Source organism: Pagrus major, chromosome 24 (genome assembly GCF_040436345.1).
Source record: "Pagrus major chromosome 24, Pma_NU_1.0".
NCBI lineage: Eukaryota > Metazoa > Chordata > Actinopteri > Spariformes > Sparidae > Pagrus > Pagrus major.
The window spans coordinates 10,805,879-10,824,100 of record NC_133238.1 but is presented as its reverse complement, the minus strand read 5'-3'; the positions used below and the strand labels follow the sequence as shown (position 1 = coordinate 10,824,100).

Sequence of the window (18,222 nt, the reverse complement as noted above, 5' to 3'; positions counted from 1 at the left end):
GATGGAGAAAGATACTTTTTAGCTACACAGCAGTCGTACACAAAATCAATGGAGGATATTATTTGCCTAGATTGCTAGAAGGAAAAAAAAACAATCACATTGCACTGAACAACTCTTGATGGTAATGTGTGGATAAAATTGCATTTCTCAACATCCGCATAATATCATTATTTCTGAAATCATATACTGTAGTACATATACAGTATCTGAAACGACGGAAAACAGATAAGTAAAGAGAACTGAAGACATCATGTTCTCATTGCAGCTTACGCTCAAGTTAATCCAGCAGTTTTAGATTGCACTCGCATAAAGTTTGAGCACTCGTAAGAGACAAATTTGATTGAAATACTGCAAAAAAAAAATGATTTTACACTTCCCATCACGCAACACGTCAGGGTCGCTCATTAGACACTGCTTGTGTGTCACAGTGTGTAACTGCCTCACAGGATTCATATGGCTACAGGTGTCACCAAATCAACAAGGACTGAAATCTTAATGGTTACAGCTGTAAATACAACATGTTTATCATCATCATCATCATCATCATCATCATACAGAGATTTAAAATACATAAGTAGAATGGCACCCAGTAGAGAGCAGACCCAAAAGTCCCCTTTAATACCAGCCAAATGAATACACCTGATCTTTTTTCACCAAGGTCCCTGCCATGAAAATTTCAAATGATGACCCAACACCCACAATATTACAGAACATGAGAACACATTCCTGGATCTGTCCCTTTTTATATAGATCTGCACCAAAAGTTAATGGGGTCTATTCTCGGCTGAGGCCTGTCCTCCATCCAAGTTTAGTGGAAATCCGTTCAGTAGTTTTTTTGTAATCCAACAAACCAACAAACAAACAAATGGACACAGATGAAAACATAACTTCCATGGCGGAGTTAATCATTTAACATCTTTCAGGCTAATAGTTAAACATACATATAAAACTAGGAATTTGTAGCTCCATCTTTCTCTTCGGTTGGACCAATGCTGTGTATGTAGACTTTTGCTGTACCAGCCTTGTATCACTGAGACCAGCGGGGGATACCAGCAATCAATCATAGCAACTTCTGCTGAACCAGACCGGAGCATCGGCTTGTTAGTTTGATTTCACACAGCTGAGCAGGCCCTGGCCCCTGAGCTGAACCGTAGGCCGGCCTGTGTGGAGCCAGACTGCTGTCTGCGGCTCTGCAGCTCCGCAGGTACACTGTCAACAACCCGCTGCCACCACAGTGCTCCTGAAGCTGTGTGCATCAAATGGCTACCAGCACGAAAGCATGTCCACATAACCAAGAAAAACACAGCTAAGTGCTGTAAGAGCCGCTGCAACCTGTGAAACATGTTTACATTTACTGTAGCTGTCAAAACTGAGGAAAGCTGTCTTAAAGGCATCGCTGAAATACACTTTTTCAAATGAAAAAAGTGGAAACCACTGTGATGTCTGTACAGTAAATATGAAGCTACCGCCAGCAGCCAACCAGTTACCAAGCAACCAGCACAGACTTTAGGAACTTACTGCTCTCGTCCAAGAAATAGTCCGTTACATAAGCTCCTGTACAAAAAAATTGTCATTTTTATACTTTGGATTTTGTTCAGTTTAAAAAAATAAGATACAGCATGTCGAATAGAGACTTTTGGAGGTCTGGTTGTTAGAATTTGTTACCTTTTGACAAAGCCAGGCAGCCATAAATAAATAAATACAATAACTACAATTATCAACACAATGTGAAGAAATAATAGTTTTTATGTTTTCTCAAATATGTCTAAGTATTGTGTTGCAGAGATATCTACTGAAGTTAGCATGCTAACCAGCTAGCCCCAGGCCTGAAAACCTCTTTCTGCCAGCGGTCCACAGCTCCTGTGCTAGCGGTGTAAACACCAACACTCCGCTGGTAGTCCGGTTAACTGCACAGCTAACTGAGCTAACGAGCTAATGGTATCTACAGTCATGGATGTATAAAAAGAATCCAGTTAGCAGCAGTAAGCAGGTACTCTGGTGATATGCTGCACCTAATTGTTTGGGAGTATGAATTCAAGATTACCAAATCATGCATATTGCGTGTTTGCTAGCTTATTTTTCTGCTGCATTCCTTGGGCTGTTCCCGCCACCAACAGTCAGTCAGTGAAATAGCATGAAATGTTATTGTATTTCGCACGATATAAACAGCAGAGCGATCCACTTGTGTAAACATTGCTCTGTAGTGCCACCAGTGGTGAGAAACATGTAATGCAAAAAGCAGTGCATTAAGGAAGTAGCGACAGTCGCCTTAGCGTACAGAATTACTGTCCAAGAACCGAGCTGCATAAATGCAAAAACATACATCCACTCTCTCCCAGAAGCGCAGTTGGACTCCAGTTTAGTGTAAGGTATCTCGTTTCATCCAGCCTCTGTGCTGGGACTGTTTGAAGCAAAGGAAGCTCGTGTGTTTGATGGAGACTTACCTTCTTCCTCATCTCCCCTCAGCTCCAACAGAAACTTCTCCTCTTTGATGTGTCTCCCTCCTCCACTTTCTGCCTCCTGTCATCCATCTTTCCTTTATTTATTTTTTTTCTTTCCATCTCTCTCCCAAAGGAAGTATTCTGTCCAGATGGAGGTGGTTGAAATGCATGAAAATGTCCCTGCATATAGCCCGCAGGCCTGAGTGGAGATACTAAAAGCGTGGTTTAACAGTGGCAACACCTACCCGTTTAAATAGCAGGGTGTTTCATGGAGGCTGGTGTTTTTATTAGCAATCAGGGAAAGAGTGCAGTCAGGATGGAAACGCATCATGTCGCCGTTCAGGAAGAATTAAATAACCCATTCATATTTACATTTGTTTTTCTATGAAAGGACGACAAGCCTTTGATAGTCCATTCACTGACAGAGTACAGGTGGCACACACCCCTGAGGACAATTTATATATATTTTCTGGCAGAAACATCAAATTCTGTTTCGTTCAGGAAAATGTAAACTGGTTTTAACATTTAAAAAGGCAAAATAGTTCTACATATAACCACGGGCATGTTTGATCTTTGCGTCTTTCACTGCGTAGTTAGTTAAATAGATCTCATTTGTCTACAAGTCTTATAGTTTCTAGGAGCCGTTCCAGTTATCGATTTGATTTCAAAGGCGGCGGCGCTACAGTTTGTCTGCCAGCAGTGAAGTTTCATCAAGTTCAAAATAGTTTAAGAATTGACAAAGCTGTCAGAACAAATGTTATTGAAAAGCAACATCCTACATAACAATTAGCGGACAGCTTCATCACCTGAGTTGTCGGGGAAACAGCCTTATCACACAGTTGTCGCCTGCTGTCTCTACATCTATTTCTTCTGCGTAGCCCCCACTTTTTAAAGCTGCCAGTTTGCTTTTCACTACTTTAAAATCTTTTTTCTCATCATCTGCTCCCTTAGTAATTAATTGGTCCATTTAAGTACTGGTTCCTACATTTTTGTAACTTTGTCGGAGCAGCTTTTCACTGATTGCCACTAATGAATCTATTTGTGCTCAATAAAACAGAAACCTTTTCTGTGGGTGCGGAGCAAAGATGCTATGTCACCTTGACTCAGTGTGAAGAAATAGTCCTATTTATTTAAAGTCAAAAATGTGTTTTCCTTCTTGTTACTAGAGTTAAAATGTTTTTGTTTCACTGCGTGGAACGATGTGCACACTAGAAGGCCGTTTCACATTCGTCTGCTCGAAGAGTAAATCGTCTCTGTGCTCATTGAAAAGCTGAATTTAAGAGGAGCAGGATCTGTGACATCACAAATGGTTCGGAGGACAAGATTCAGCATACACAAGTGTCTTCTTTTAAAATGAAAAATATGTAGATGTATGTGGTCAGTCGATTTCCGCACTTAAAATTCCCAACACGACCTGTTAGATCTGTTGTGGATATGTAGCTTTGACAGTCCTGTCTTTAACAATTTCTCCATCTCTTAAAACTAAAATGGTCCTTTGCTGTATTTGTATGTAGCTGGTTGGTGAAGTAGTGGCTGGTTTGCTTCCCAGAATAAGATAATATCCACTCTGCCATGGTGTCTCTGAGCAAGACAATGAGGCTCTACCGGCTGCAAGACCGGTGTTTACTAGCGAAGTTTGGCCTCTGACCCTCTTGTAGAGGAGGACAGAGAAAGGATAATTGCTCTATGGGGACCATTAGAGTGTTATATCATCCCTCTGTTGAAAGCCTTTATGTTACCTGGAGAGATCTGTTGATTGGTCACTTTTCTCTCAAGACCTCAGCAATTTTCTTCCACCAGAACAAACAAGTCAGTGATTTTTTCCCCCCCTCTGACTCCTCCTCACCTTTACTTCATGTCAACTCTGACATCCCGGGGTCATTTTAATCCAGACCAGATTGACATGTAGTGTTTCACGCAATCTTTCGACTCGCACACCTAGCGTCTGTATTACAAGGGCCATAAAAACCAGTGGCAGTGCAGATGGATTAGATTAGATGATTGACGATCCCTGTGGGGAAATTAGATTGCTGCAGCAGCAACTGTAATAGGATTCAGCAGGGGAAGAGGACAAACAGAATATAAGCACACAAATAGAATCAAAAATAAATGAAAGTAAGGATTTGTGCATTTAAGCACAGTTTGGTGCCAAGAAAAATATAAACGCGCATCTGGCACTGCACTGAGGCAGTTTGTAGAGTTTGCCAGTTCTGTGGGTGATGGTGTGTGTTACATTCATGTGGGTGAGTCCCAGGATTACCGCAGTCTCGACCAGATGACTAAGATTACAGATACGCTCGAGCAACATCAAATTTCCCATCTTACCTGCTACTAATGCTGTCCAGAGAGAGTTTGTGAATCTATCTTCTTGCACCTACTCCCCCATGCTCTACATGTGAATCAGCTCTCTTCATCAGGCTCTCCGGTTATATAACAAGTCCTCCGGTCCTTCACAGCCCCGTTTATCCCATTTTTCACAGGTACCTCGGCAAAGACGAGGTGGCCCAGGCCTCCCTGAGCAAGGCCCAGCAAGAGGGAGGCAGCGTGCGACTGGTCACCAAGGAAAACTTCTTCTCGAGGAGGAAGTCTGCCGCTGCACTAACACCACCTGCTTCAGAGAGGTAGGTTGAAGGGACAGATATGTGGGTGGATGTTGAGGGCAGGAGAGGTCAAGCTGTCCTCAGGTCTGTAAAAGTCTGAAATAATATCCTCTAGACTGAGAGTTTTACGCAACAGAGTCTTGAATATCAAAATTAGCTCTGGATGTAGCTGATATTATGCACTTGCTATATAATCTGTTTGCTTAGTCACACATGTAAAATCATCACCGACAGTATTAAGGTATAACAGATCATGTCCAGTCGTGTTTGTGGTTTTTAAAGATGAGGTTTCATGCTCTGTTCATGAGGGCGGTTTGTGTCATCACGCGGCTTCCTCTTTGGGATTTGGTGTATTTTCATTTTCCTTCCCTCAGCTGTCTCCATGGAGATCCGTATTTGCCTTGTGGGAGAGGCACAAAGGCCCGCTGAGTGTGTTAGTACAGTAAATATAGACCATAATACAATCTACTGGGTGAGATGCAACGGCCAGCTCACCCCAGGAGGGAGAATCACTATGGAAACCAGCAGCAAACACACACTCTTTCTTGCATCTACACAGCAACTGGTGTTACATACAAATGCCTATGGAAGTCTATGGAGTGTCTTAAGGACATGAAAAGATGTTTTGATATACTGGCAAGACTATAATTTTCTCCAAAAAATGCCAAGTGAAAGCTAGCTTGGTCTCTAGAAAGTGTTCTGCAAAAGCTAAAATGTTTAGCAGAAGCTAACATTGCCCACCAACTAAAGCCCTTGCATTAACAGCTTGTGTGGTGGCAAGACAATGATTTTATCAGAAAGCTGATTAGCATAAGTTAGCTTGTTCAGGCTATATTTTACTCCAAAAAATGTTTAGCAAAGCCTAATATTGATCTGTAGCTAATTTGCTAATAGCCAGCATATTAAGGACATTTAAAAGATAATTTGATAATGTGAGAAGACTATAATTTACTCCTGCCTAGCAAAAGCTAGCTTTTTTTGTCCGGCCGAAGACTAAAGTTTCTCTAAAATGTGATTAGCAAAACCTAAAATGCTGCGCAAAGGCTAGCATTGCTCTCTAGCGTATATGCTAACAGCCAGCATAGTAAGGACATTAAAAATACATTATTTGATCATGTGGCAAGACTTTTCTCCCAGAAATACTTAGCAAATGCATGTTTTTTGTTTAGCAAATGACTAAAATGTTTAGCAATGGCTAACATTGCTGTGTAGCTAATGTGCTCATTGCCAGCATAGTAAGGACGCTAAAAGATAGTTTGATAATGTAGCAAGACAATAATTTTCTCAAAAAGATGATTAGCATAAGTTAACTTGTTTAGTGAAACCACAGCTTTCTTTAAACAGTGTTTTAAATGTATCTGTATCAATGTCCTGATCAATTGTGTCGATGTGTGATACCCAGCCCTAGAAAATGCTGCCATGTGACAATCACAGCTGTTTGCTGTAATATTATTAATGTTATAGCTGAGATGTACTGGATTTTTCCACTGTCTGGTGTGGTCGCCTTGTTGTCCACAGGAAGCGACCAATTAAAAAATTGTAACATAGCATCAGCCTCCTGATTATCAGTGAACAGGCACTCCACGGATTGACAGCTGGACTCACCAGCGTCAGATCTTTTTTCCTCGCTTGTGCCTTTGGTTTCCTTTGCTATGAAGCATCAGAGATCAGCTCGGCGGTAAACATTAGCAGGCTGTGTGCCGTTTGCTGAAGGCATGTTGCGTGATTTCTGGGGTTTGAAGTATGAGTTTTCTGAGAGTTACCTCATGCTGCAACGTAGAGCTGCCAACTTGCTCGCTTCCTTTGTGCATATATGAATTTAAATTGCTTTGAAGCTAAACGTAAAGCACATACAATAATTAATGAAAACATGTTGATAGTATGATTGCAACACAAATACACTCTTCAATAGCTGTTTGAATTATTTGATTTGATCAAGCACTCGACACTTACAGTTGCTAGCAAACCAAGTATTTCTAGGTTGATATTTAATTTTTTTCCTACCAAGTACCATGTTTTCACCATACTCAGTTTGGGCACACCAGTAAAACGTCTATTTCTGTCTCTCTTTCATCCACTAGATGTTGCTGGCACAGCATTTGTCTCTTGGTACTTCCAATTTTTGGTATCTTCTCAACTTTGAAGCAGCAAGGTTCCTTTTTAGAGGGTTTTTTTTTTTCTTCTCCATTTCAATGATTAAATCTCTCTCTGTAGTGCTCTGTCTCTCTGGCTCTTTGTTCCTCTCTCTGTCGGTCTGAATTGTAAACCATGGGGAAAGAGAATTTAGTCCATCTGTCCCCTCCAACGTGGCTCTAACACCCTGCTGGGACAACATGGCAAATGCCCAAAACCCGCTGTCCTCTGCCAAAAGGACAGGCATGCACATACACATACTTGTACAAGGGGATACATCACCACCGTGTCTATACACACAGTATGTAGACTTTTCCCACACACACACACCAGCCATATGTCCATCACCTCTGCTCTCTGCGGAGTTGATGGACAACAGCTCACGGAGCAAACCATGATATTTTTTTATTTTTTATTGGATGAATATACATCGAATTGTGTTTAGAAATTAGCTCTACATTAAATGGTGCCGCTGGTTTGCAGATTGAAGTCTATCGCGCTGGTCAAGGTAACGTCTCTTTCAAGTTTACTGCACAAAGGGCTAAAAAATCTGCAGCAGCCGCGCTGCCAGAATCAAAAAGATGGAGAGAATAGATTGCATACACAGATGGAATCCATTTATTTAGCTGCATTGGCTGCATTTTATCCACCATATCCTGTGACATTGAAAACAGTTCTGAATACTGGATCTTGTCATTTCCCGACACTACATTCAAGTATTTTCCCGGCCTTTGATCTGCTGCTAAGTTCACATTTATACAATTTATTTCACTACACAGAGCTATCATAAAATCCCAAATAGAGATTCAAATATTTCATTTATGTGTGAATTTTCCTGTTTCCTTTTTTTTTTTTTTTTTTTCATTTTTTCACTTGTAGATGTTGTTTCTGTCAACACAAACTCAATACATCCTCTATACTGCCTCTGTTTCCACTACTAACTTGATAAATTCTGGATATTGTACATTTCCGCAACATTAATGTTATCAGTCGTGCCACACTAACGGCCCTGCTGCTCTGAGTTTGTCTTTTTAAAGGGGCCCTTCAGCACTTTTTATCACTATTATTGTACTTAATTAAAGAAGGCAGACTTGCAAGAGACTGATTTTTTCTTTTAAGGTCAAAGTAGAAGCAGCAAAGTCTGAGATATTCTAACCTTTATTACGTAGTTAGACAAGTTAAGATTAAAAAACATTGGATTCTACATTTTCCCATAATGCACCTCAAGATAAACACAAGCAGCCAAACACACATTTCTTGCTCTATGTGTCTCTGCAGGCAGGACAAGGACTCCTGTGAAATAGTAGAGGAGCAGCCAGCACCAGAGTCCGGCTTCCTGCAGGCAGTGGACAGTGACGGCGTCCCTCTGTGTCTGTCCTGTCATCAGGCCTGCCCAACCACCGGCGGGGCCTGGGACACTCGATTCTGCAGCCACAGGTAGAGTGACACTAAATATACACAGCTTTACGTACACATGAATCATCGAAGGGGATATATTGAACATTTCCAGGTTGAAGTGTGGAGCAGACTTGTGTCAAACAGCAGATGCATGTAAATCTTAGCATTAGCAGCAGATGGGGGGGATTCACGACGACGGTACAATCCAAGCAGTCTTTTTTAAGGTGCCAATCAAAGAAAAGCATATAAATTAACTTTCCAAACAGTTTGTGTGTGATTGACTTAAACTTTCCAGCAGCGATTGTCTTCTGTGCCAAAGCTCATCCATCTGGCACATAAAAAAATTCAATTATACTCCGAGCTTTAAGAGTTCTTGTGCAAAACAAATCTAAAAATGCAACAGTGTGATGTTGACTTGACCTTGCTGCATTGTGGAAAGAATAATGTTTTCTGATGACTAAAATAGATTGCCTTTCTCAGATCAGACTGGAAGTCTTATAGTCGTTACAGTCCTTTTCCCCACCCTTTCCTGTCACTCTTCAATGTCTCGCTGTCCCTGAGAAGGAAGCTTCACTCTCTCCTCTGGTCACTCTGAATGAGACCGTCAACTGAATTCTTTTAAGTGGAAAAATGTGTCTATGTATCCCTTTATATCTGCTACTCATTTAAAGTGGAAATTCAATTTCCTCAAGTGGTTTTCAAGGGCTGCCTCAGGTCAATCAGCCAAGGTGAGAGACTTCCCTGCTGTATACCTGGGTGTTATGTTATTATCTACATACAATGTCTCCTTTCAGCAGAATCAACTACAGTGGAATAAATATGAATATGACTGTTTGGAATGAAGGATTTCAGCTGTTGGTGTTGTAAACGTAAAGGTGGGAAAGATTAGTTATGTTTCTCCACCCCTAGGTGTCAGGATGAGTTTCAGCTGCGCTCCAGCCGGATGTACATGCGCTCGCGGGTGATGGAGGCAGAGCAAGGCATCTGTCAGCATTGCGGCCTCCACGCCCACGACCTGTTCCTGAAGGTCCGCGACGCCCCGCCCTCCGAGCGAAAGGAGATGCTGGAGAACACTTGGCTCGCCCAGCTGTCTCTCAAACAGGTAGAAAGCAATCATTTTTCTAATGGGTATTTTAGTGGAAGCCACATACAAACATATCTTTCTATTTCACCACCTTAGGTTAGCGTGCTAGCATGCTAACATTCTAATAAGGTTGAAGGAACAACAACAACCTTATACCGGAACATAAAAACTACAATATACACATCATCTTAGTCGTCTCCTGATGTGAGCTAAGTAACTGACAAGGAAAGCCATTTTTTGTCTGTGTAAGTGCAAAAATAAAAGCACCCTGTATTCTCCATCCTACCCACCTACGCACAAATGCGCACACACACTCTCACACACACACACACACACAGGTTGATCTGCACTCCAGGGGGCCAGCTCCCAGTAAATGGATTGCTGGGCCCATTGATTTTTTTTCCCAGTGCCAGGCCTCGACCAGTAAGCCTGTTTGATTTGGTTGTCTGTTATCCTGCAAAGCCAGCCCCCCCCCACTCCCTCCAGCTCACGCACACACACACACACAAACACACACATTCGCCTCTCTTCCCAGTGCCGCCGGCAGCAGCATCAGCGCCGATCGATGCACCGAGCTTTAGAGGAAACAAACTCAGCCACACGATAAGACGCCGCAGTGGTTGAGGAGCCTTGAGATTATAGGCTCATTCTTTGGTTCATACTGGGGGTTCTGGTGTGTGTGTGTTTGTTTCCTGGTGTGTGTACATGTATAGATGGGTCTTGATGTGTACCTTGGGGTGTTTCGGTGTGTGCGAGTATGTGTGGAACAGAATTTGGCCATGTGTGTATTGGTATTTTGGTGTGTGTGTGTGGATTTTCTGTGCTCGGAGCAGAATTGTGGTGTGTGTAAGTGTGTAGTAGTGGAGGCCTGGTGTAGCAAGGTGCATGGTTTTGGCACAAAAGCAGGTTCAATTGACTGGAGAGTGTGAGTGTGTGTGTGTGAGTGTGTGTGTGAGAGGTGAACTCTGCCCCTGTGAGCAGGCCTGTTCTTTAAATCTGTTGGGATCAATTCCAGCTCGCTGCCTTAATGTCGACAGAGTAGCACTCAAAGCAGGAAAATGGAGTTTTAGCCTCGAATTCTTCCCATCAGGCTTTTTCTTTCTGTTTCCAATTCTCGCACTCACATTTTGCTCTCCAACTCGCTCGCCCGGTATTCTCTCTGTTGGTCTGTATTTCTTTCTTTTCTTCTTTTGCCCTCTTTTCATCTGTTTTCTATTTCTTGTCAGTGTAAAACAAAACATTTTGTTCAGATCCGCACCAGCAGGCAACATACTGGCCCAGTTTCCAAGTCATTTTGTTCCCACTGTTTCCTCACTGCTCCACTGGAGCTCAATAATATGCTGCTGTAAAAACCTCTGTTAAGCTGTATTTAGACACAGTGCTGCTTTAAGCTAGCTTATATCACCGTGCTAAAATGTTTATGTACTGAAGTTTACCATGTGCACTATATTGGTTAAACATTTTTAGTATGCTAACATGAGCACAATAGCAATGTTAATATGCTAACGTTTAGCAGGTAACGAGGGTAGCGACGGGCATTGCAAATTAGCTTTGGCTATAAATGCTATAGTGTGTGCAGGTCATTCTACATACTTTATTTACATTAAATGAAATTGAATCAAATCTTAGTATGCTAAAATGCTAACACTTTGTAGTACATAGCACAAGGCCACAAGGTTTAGGTAAAGTAAGAGTGCTAGCAACTTTATATGTAAGAATTGTCCACCTGTCAAACTCATACTCAAAACTCAAAACAAATAGGGGGCAGCATATCACCAGAGTAACTGCTAACTGCTGCTAACTTAGCTAGTTAGCTCATTTAGCGGTCCGGACTGGGAGCTCGAGGACCAGGGGATTGTTGATGCTTACACCGCTAGAACAGGATGTGTGGACTGGGACGGGGCGGGGCTAGCTGGTTAGCATGCTAACTTCAGTGGATATCTCTGCAGCACAATACAGAGATCATAACGTCAAAACTATTATTTCTTCACATTGTGTTGTCATTTCTTACATATTGCCCCTTTAAATGTTGATCAATCTTATTCACTAGATTAGATTAGAAGCATCATCTTCACAGGAAAACCTCTCGCATGGTGTTTCTATACACATATATATATATATATATATATATATATATATATACATATATATATATGTATATATATATATATATATATATATATATATATATATATATATATATATATATATATATATATATAATTCTTAAAAGCCGTTAAGAGCTTAAAGACGTGTGTATCCTACTGTAGCATGTTATTCCCTGTGGTTTATGTAACCTCATTTCTTTGTTCGGCAGATTAACATGTACTCAATCATTACGTTTCCCTACAGCTGCACATTATGTAGGCCAGCAACATTTTGGTGGATTACATGGCTGTACCTGAGGCATCAGTTTGATTCTTACATTAATCTCAGCACTTTAAACCTTTATCAGAGGCCGTTTCCTGTACTTTTCTTTCATTATTTCCTCTTGTAGATTTCTGCCATTTATGTGCCTCACTGTCATGTGCAGTCCTTGAGACTTATTTGTTTTTATCTTCTTTTATTGTGGAGCGCATTGCAGAAGTGCCCCCGCGGTGCAGAGATTTGTTTAATATGAATGATCTTGTGTGTGTCTGTGTGTGTTTGTGTGTGTGTGTGTGTGTGTGTGCCGTAAAATAACAATTCAGGTCACTTTAGCTCTCGGAGAAGAAGACTGAGCTTTGCTAAAGACATCACATCAGTTGAAAAAATTAACTTGAGCATAGATGGATGGTTTGGGAGGGAGGCGCAATCACAGCTTGTTTTTGGCAATTTAGAGCGGTATGAGAGAGCATCCAAGGGTAGTCAGTGTACTGAGACGCTCGCTTTTTCTTTCTGTGTGTGTTTCCAGCTGAACGAGATGATCCGCGCTCCGGTCGAAGGGGATTTCTGGCAGGTCGACCACATTCGGCCAGTCTACAGCGGAGGAGGACAGTGCTCTCTGGACAACCTTCAGACGCTCTGCACCGTCTGCCACAAGGCCGTACGTGCAAACACTCCGCATCGCTGCACCCGTAACAACCGCAGCACCGGCTTTTAGAGCCAAAGGGCTTAAGGGGCAAAAGCAATTTGTCTAACATTTAAGGTGCACAGTGGATGGACCTCTCCTTTATCCCCATATAAAGAGAAAGCCTCATCCTTCATGTTGAGGATCACATGTGGTGACAGTAATGTGATACATGGTCAAACACATTGATCAAAAGTCGTACCATCCCTCACAAAGCTATATATTGCCTGTAATATCATCACATGATGTGGCTGTATGACATATTGATATATAGCATTTGTTGCAAAAAGCTATACATCTGTCTTGGGAACATTTTCTTCATGAGCGTCTTCAGTCAATATTTCATAATCACAGACAATTCCAATCTGAAAAACAGAGCAGAGGTTTCAAAATAAAATAGAGCTTTCATTGTCAGCTAAAATGTGCTTTACTTTCACGCCAGAAAGCATTTTTGTCAGAGTGGGTGTCAGTTTGGAAGGAGACGCTTCATATTTTGACGTATCTAAACTGATGTGGAGAACTGCGGCGTTCCGATAAGGGGATCCTCTCGCTGTTTATGCCACCGTTCAGACACTTTAATCTAGAGATGCTCAATATATTGATCGCACTTTTTTTTTCTCTCTCTTTCGGCGCAGACTGCAGATTTAACTCTTACATCATGCTCTCATTTTTCTCTCCGCAGAGGACGGCTCAGCAAGCCAAAGAACGGAGCCAGATGAGGAAGAGCGCCGCAGCCTCCAAGGTTGCGTCAGACATCAGCAGGTTCTTCATCAGGAAATGAAACGGAGGTTTAGCAAGGGTTATACTGGTGCTTGAATTTCCTGAATCAAATTGAATCCTCGCTGATCTGATTTGTGACAGCGTGGATGAAGACGCATCATGATTATTCACAGACAAAACTCACGTTAAAGGAGCGCTATGTAGTTTTGGGGAAGACTAAACAATTCATTTCTTCTCCAAAACTACATACTGCCCCTTTAAAGCATCAGCAGTGCCTTTCAAAAGGCCGCGTTCCCTTCACATCACTTAAAGATCTACCTCTACCTCACGATTAAATCAGTGGTGTCCTGTTGCTTGTAGCTGTGGAGATTTACTTTAAAAAAAAACACACACACATAAGACTGCATCAAATGCAAATTCAGCCATCTCCTCTCGCGTCCCCGAACCGTCACAAGTGCGGTAGTTTTGATTTATGACGGCCCCCTTTTGCTCGAGGCTGAAATGGAGCAGGTTGTTTAGAGAGATGCTGCTATTTTAGGATTGTGCAAACTTGGTGAAAAGTAGCAGGTGAGAGATGAATCGGGGGCTTTGTGATTAAAAACTCCACGGCAGAACACGCAAGTGTCCTCGTTGGCGCCCTCAACAAGTGGCGCCATGTAAATCTTCCATTTTGTAAGATGTATTAACGCTCTCCAGTGAAATAAAAGCCTATTTTCATCTTGTATTCATGTTGTCTTCTTCTGTTCCTCCGGTGCTTTAACCACGGCTCGGACTGTAAATACACCAAGACGTTGGCTGTTCTGACAAGCCAGCAAATCGTTTCATCGCCTCAAGTCAGGAACATTATTGTCCATGTCCACGCATCTACCTCCTCTTCAGCTGTGCTTGATGATCTGAGCGGGGCTAAAGTCAGTCAGGAGGGCTATGTTTAGAGAGACGGAGAGCAGAGTTACTATGGAAACAAGGCTTCAGGTTCAGCAATGTCGGGAATATTGAATCTCTTCTTGTGAGAGTTATACAATGAGCCAGACAGACATCAGAAACTCCAATCAATACCAGCAGGCTCCTGTGAAAACGAGGCCGTCACATTCCTCCGCAGCAGAATTTGACTTCCTCTCTCGGCGCTGACGCCTGGCGGTTTGACGTCGCAAGTGTCGCCATGTCACGATTTGTCTTGTCTGTCAGCCACGTCAAACTCCAAACTCAGCAAATTCCAACCGTCGCTGGAAAAGTTTTACATTTTTCTGGCAGCCCCAACTTCTCTCAGCCTATCAGAGCGCCCGGTCGAAGCCACGGCTTCAAACTTTCTCCGAGCCCATGTGGGTGCGCGTGTGGGTGTGTGTGTATTTCCCCTACGGCTGCTCCAGGTCTCCACTTAATAAGACCGTTGTTCCTCTCCTGTCCAAACCGACAAGCTTTGTGAGTAATGAACATCTCCCAGGCAGCCTTCCAACAACAGCAGGTTTCAGAGTCAGTCCCTGTCAGCAGCCAATGACTCTGATCTGCTGTTTTATTACACCCAAAAGGTGTGTGACTGTTTGTGTGGTGTGTGTGCGCCGGAGAAGGAGTAGGGGAATAGTGCAAAAGTGTAGCCGAGTGTGTTTCCTGTGCGTTACGCAAATAAAGCGTGTGTGTTTGGCACAGAAGAAGTGTACATGGGAAGGGAGAGGAAGTGGTGTGTGTGTTTGTCAGATGGAGCCATAATGAGGCAGCGCCCAAGATGAAGACGTCTCGTGTTCTTCCCAAAGGGTCTGCTGGGTAAAGAGCAGCGCTGCAGCCGCGTGACACTGTTTGCGTTGGACAACCTATCAGCCCAGAGGAAAAACATTACCTCCACAGGTGATGACAGTAATAAAGATGGACTCAAACAGCGACGGACGGCCGCAGAGGTTTGCATGTTTGCTCTCCGTCTAACACTTCCCCCCTTCCCCTCCCCTCCACTCTCTCTTTAAAGCCGGCGTCGGAGCGAAACTCACTTTTACCATCAAGTGCAATCAACTTCTTTGCCTCGGTGCCACCGCTGCAGAGACGTTTCAACAGGTTTCATAGCAACACGGCACACTCCGGACGTCACATGGCCAAAATTAGCCTGGCAAATATCTGGCGGAAATAATTACATATAGTTAGAAAATCACAGACAATAGGAAAAGAAAAGAAAAATGGCGCCATCTGAAGAAAATCCAAGCAAGTGGAATTAAAGAGAGGTGCAAAAACACCACAGCAGCAAGTACAACAGAAATCTAATGGAGTCTGGTGTGATATAAAACTACATAGGAGGCACAGATAGGTGGACTAACATGGAGCTGCAATGATAAATCGATTAGTTATCAACTATTAAATTAATCACCAACTATTCTGATAATCGATTAATCAGATTTTTAATTTAAAGGAGACATATTGCGCTCATTTTCAGGTTCCTAACCAATTCTTGCGTGCCAAACTCACTGCTAGGCATAAATTACGCAAATGTGTGACATGGTGATGTAGTGTGATGTCACAAAGTCACAGAATTAAAGGCAGGACTACTGACGAGGCATTTCAGGAGCAGCGTTTTCTGTGGGAAAGAGGAGCTTCCCACTTTGACCTTTTTAACTTTCAGATTCCAGCTTCTTAAATGTGAATATATTCTGGTTTCTTCTCCTCTGTGACAGTAAACTGAATATCTTTGGGTTGTGGACAAAATAAGACATATGAGGACGTCATCCTGAGGTCTTGGGAAACACCAATCAATGTTTTTTTGCTTGTTTTTTTTTTTACCATTTTCTGACAGTTTATAGACCAAAAACGAATTGATTAATTGACAGTGACAATAATCATTGGTTGCAGCCCTAGACTAACACATTTTGATTCGATCTTATCACAAACATAAAGGAGAAAGGATCGTTCGAAGAGCAATACATTTCCTGGACATGCTACTGTCAGATCTGCAGCAGTGTTTCTCAATGTGGGTCAGAGGACCCCTAGGGGCCCTCCACAGGACTCCTGGGGGTCCACAGCAAATTGAGAAATAGATTAATGTCACTGTAACTCAATTCCATAGGAATTTCTCTAATTACAGGCCTAACATTTTGTATGAGAATGATTGTTGTCATCGTAGGTTTCATTTCCAATATTATCTCCCCGCAGGATGGAGGCAGAATGTGTCTTTTTGGGGGTCTGTGACATGAAAATGTTTGCTCTTCCAACCAGGCAAAACTTGACAGTAAACTGTGCAAATTATTCATAATTCAATCATGATTTGCATTCAGACAGAAAGGCGTTATATTTGGCCCCATTCCATTGGTTATTCCATTTCAACCTCGCCTGCCCCCATAATCTACTTTGGCCCTTTTCAGCTGAAGGAAGCGCTTCTACAAACCCAATCTTGTGTGACAGGTGTGATGGAGAAGGGCCAATAAAAGCCTGCACGGCACGCTGCGTGCAGCCGCCGGCTCTCCAATCCGTGGCTGAATCCTGCTGTGGTTTGATTCCTGGCTGCCACACTCTCCACTGTGATCCCTCTGTGTCTGTGACCCTCCCTGCCCTTCAGCAAGGAAAAGGAAATAGACACGAGGGAGGTCGTACCCCGCTGCTCTCCTTCAGGAGTGAAAAACAGGAACGGCACCGTCTCTGTCTTGCCAAAGCACCTCTGGTTTTCTGTCATTGGGTGGAATGTGAACTGCAGAACCTCATTATAGAAAAGGAGCGGACCTCCAGTCAGACCTCTGTGGTGTTGTGTTACAACATCAAAAAAAGCTTGTATTCTAAAAGGATGCACCCGTATCGTGTAATTGAACTCCGGAGTCGGCGTTTAGGAAGCGGTTCTTGGCTTTAAACAGCTACAGCCGATGAGAGGCTTTTGTCTTTATTGTCATATTATCTCTTGGGATGGTGATGAGATGATTAATCATTTCCTGCTGCAGCCCCGCGCTTGCAGAAGGCTGGCACCGCTCGGCAGAGCGCGACGCCCTGGGTGGAGGAAAACGGTATTATGGCCCAGGTAATTGGTGGAGGACCATCACTCATAAGCGATCTAATTAATCTCATTAAAACACCCTCTCTGGTTGCATAGAGATGTGTCTTGAGGACCGCCGCAACAGAAGGAGTTTTTCTAAAATGGGCTTATCCATCCTGATGAGTGTCATACACGCAAATGATATTCCAAGAGAAACTGCAGCTGAAGCGAGGAACAGAAAATCAATACAACAGTGCCATGTAAACCGTGGCTGGCCATTTCCTAATGTCATTCCGCGTAGTAGGGGATGTGCGCTGGTAAAAGGATGCTTTCTCATTGCTCAGCTGGAGGTGGCTTTTGTCAAGTCCAAATTCTATTTATTCAAGATGGCTCCCTGGTTGTCTCCCAAGATGCGAGGCATGCTGCGGATTAAGACCAAAAACGCAATCAATTCACCCAGCAGGAGATCAGGGGAAATAACAGATAAGGTTCTTAGTATAATTCATACAGTCCCCAATCTGGCTAGGATTAATGTATGTCTTCACTGTGGCTCGCTCTCATTTGTATGTTGGAGCTCGTGTGGGGCTAAATTGGCGCTTCATGTGGCCCATTACAATCAAGCTTTGTTTGGAAAAGGCCCCTGTGAGGCCTGGATGTGACCATGTCGTTTACACGGCGTCAGTGCCTAATGCAATTTAGGAGTGATGTAATCTCATCTATTTTTTAGTATCATTAAGAATGCCTGTGTCAGCATATTAATCTGTGTATAAACAAAACGCTGTTGAGTATTCAGTGAAAAGGAAGCCCTAATGGCTCTTGTCATCAGTGGAATAAAGCCACAGTATGCTACAGTATAACCGTTT

The 18,222-nt window shown here is 42.8% G+C and overlaps 1 protein-coding gene across 2 annotated transcripts in view; it reads left to right on the top strand.

Moving 5' to 3' along the window:
- zranb3 (zinc finger, RAN-binding domain containing 3) overlaps positions 1–14,149 on the top strand; it is an 80,168-nt gene extending 66,019 nt beyond the window's left edge. For both annotated transcript variants that reach the window (XM_073462155.1, XM_073462154.1), the window contains 5 exons: positions 4,922–5,062; positions 8,453–8,611; positions 9,482–9,674; positions 12,550–12,681; positions 13,388–14,149. In XM_073462155.1, coding sequence (XP_073318256.1) covers positions 4,922–5,062; positions 8,453–8,611; positions 9,482–9,674; positions 12,550–12,681; positions 13,388–13,486 — 724 coding nt within the window. In that variant the 3' untranslated portion in view covers positions 13,487–14,149. The remainder of the gene's footprint in view (positions 1–4,921; positions 5,063–8,452; positions 8,612–9,481; positions 9,675–12,549; positions 12,682–13,387) is intronic.
- Positions 14,150–18,222: the final 4,073 nt, after the last annotated feature.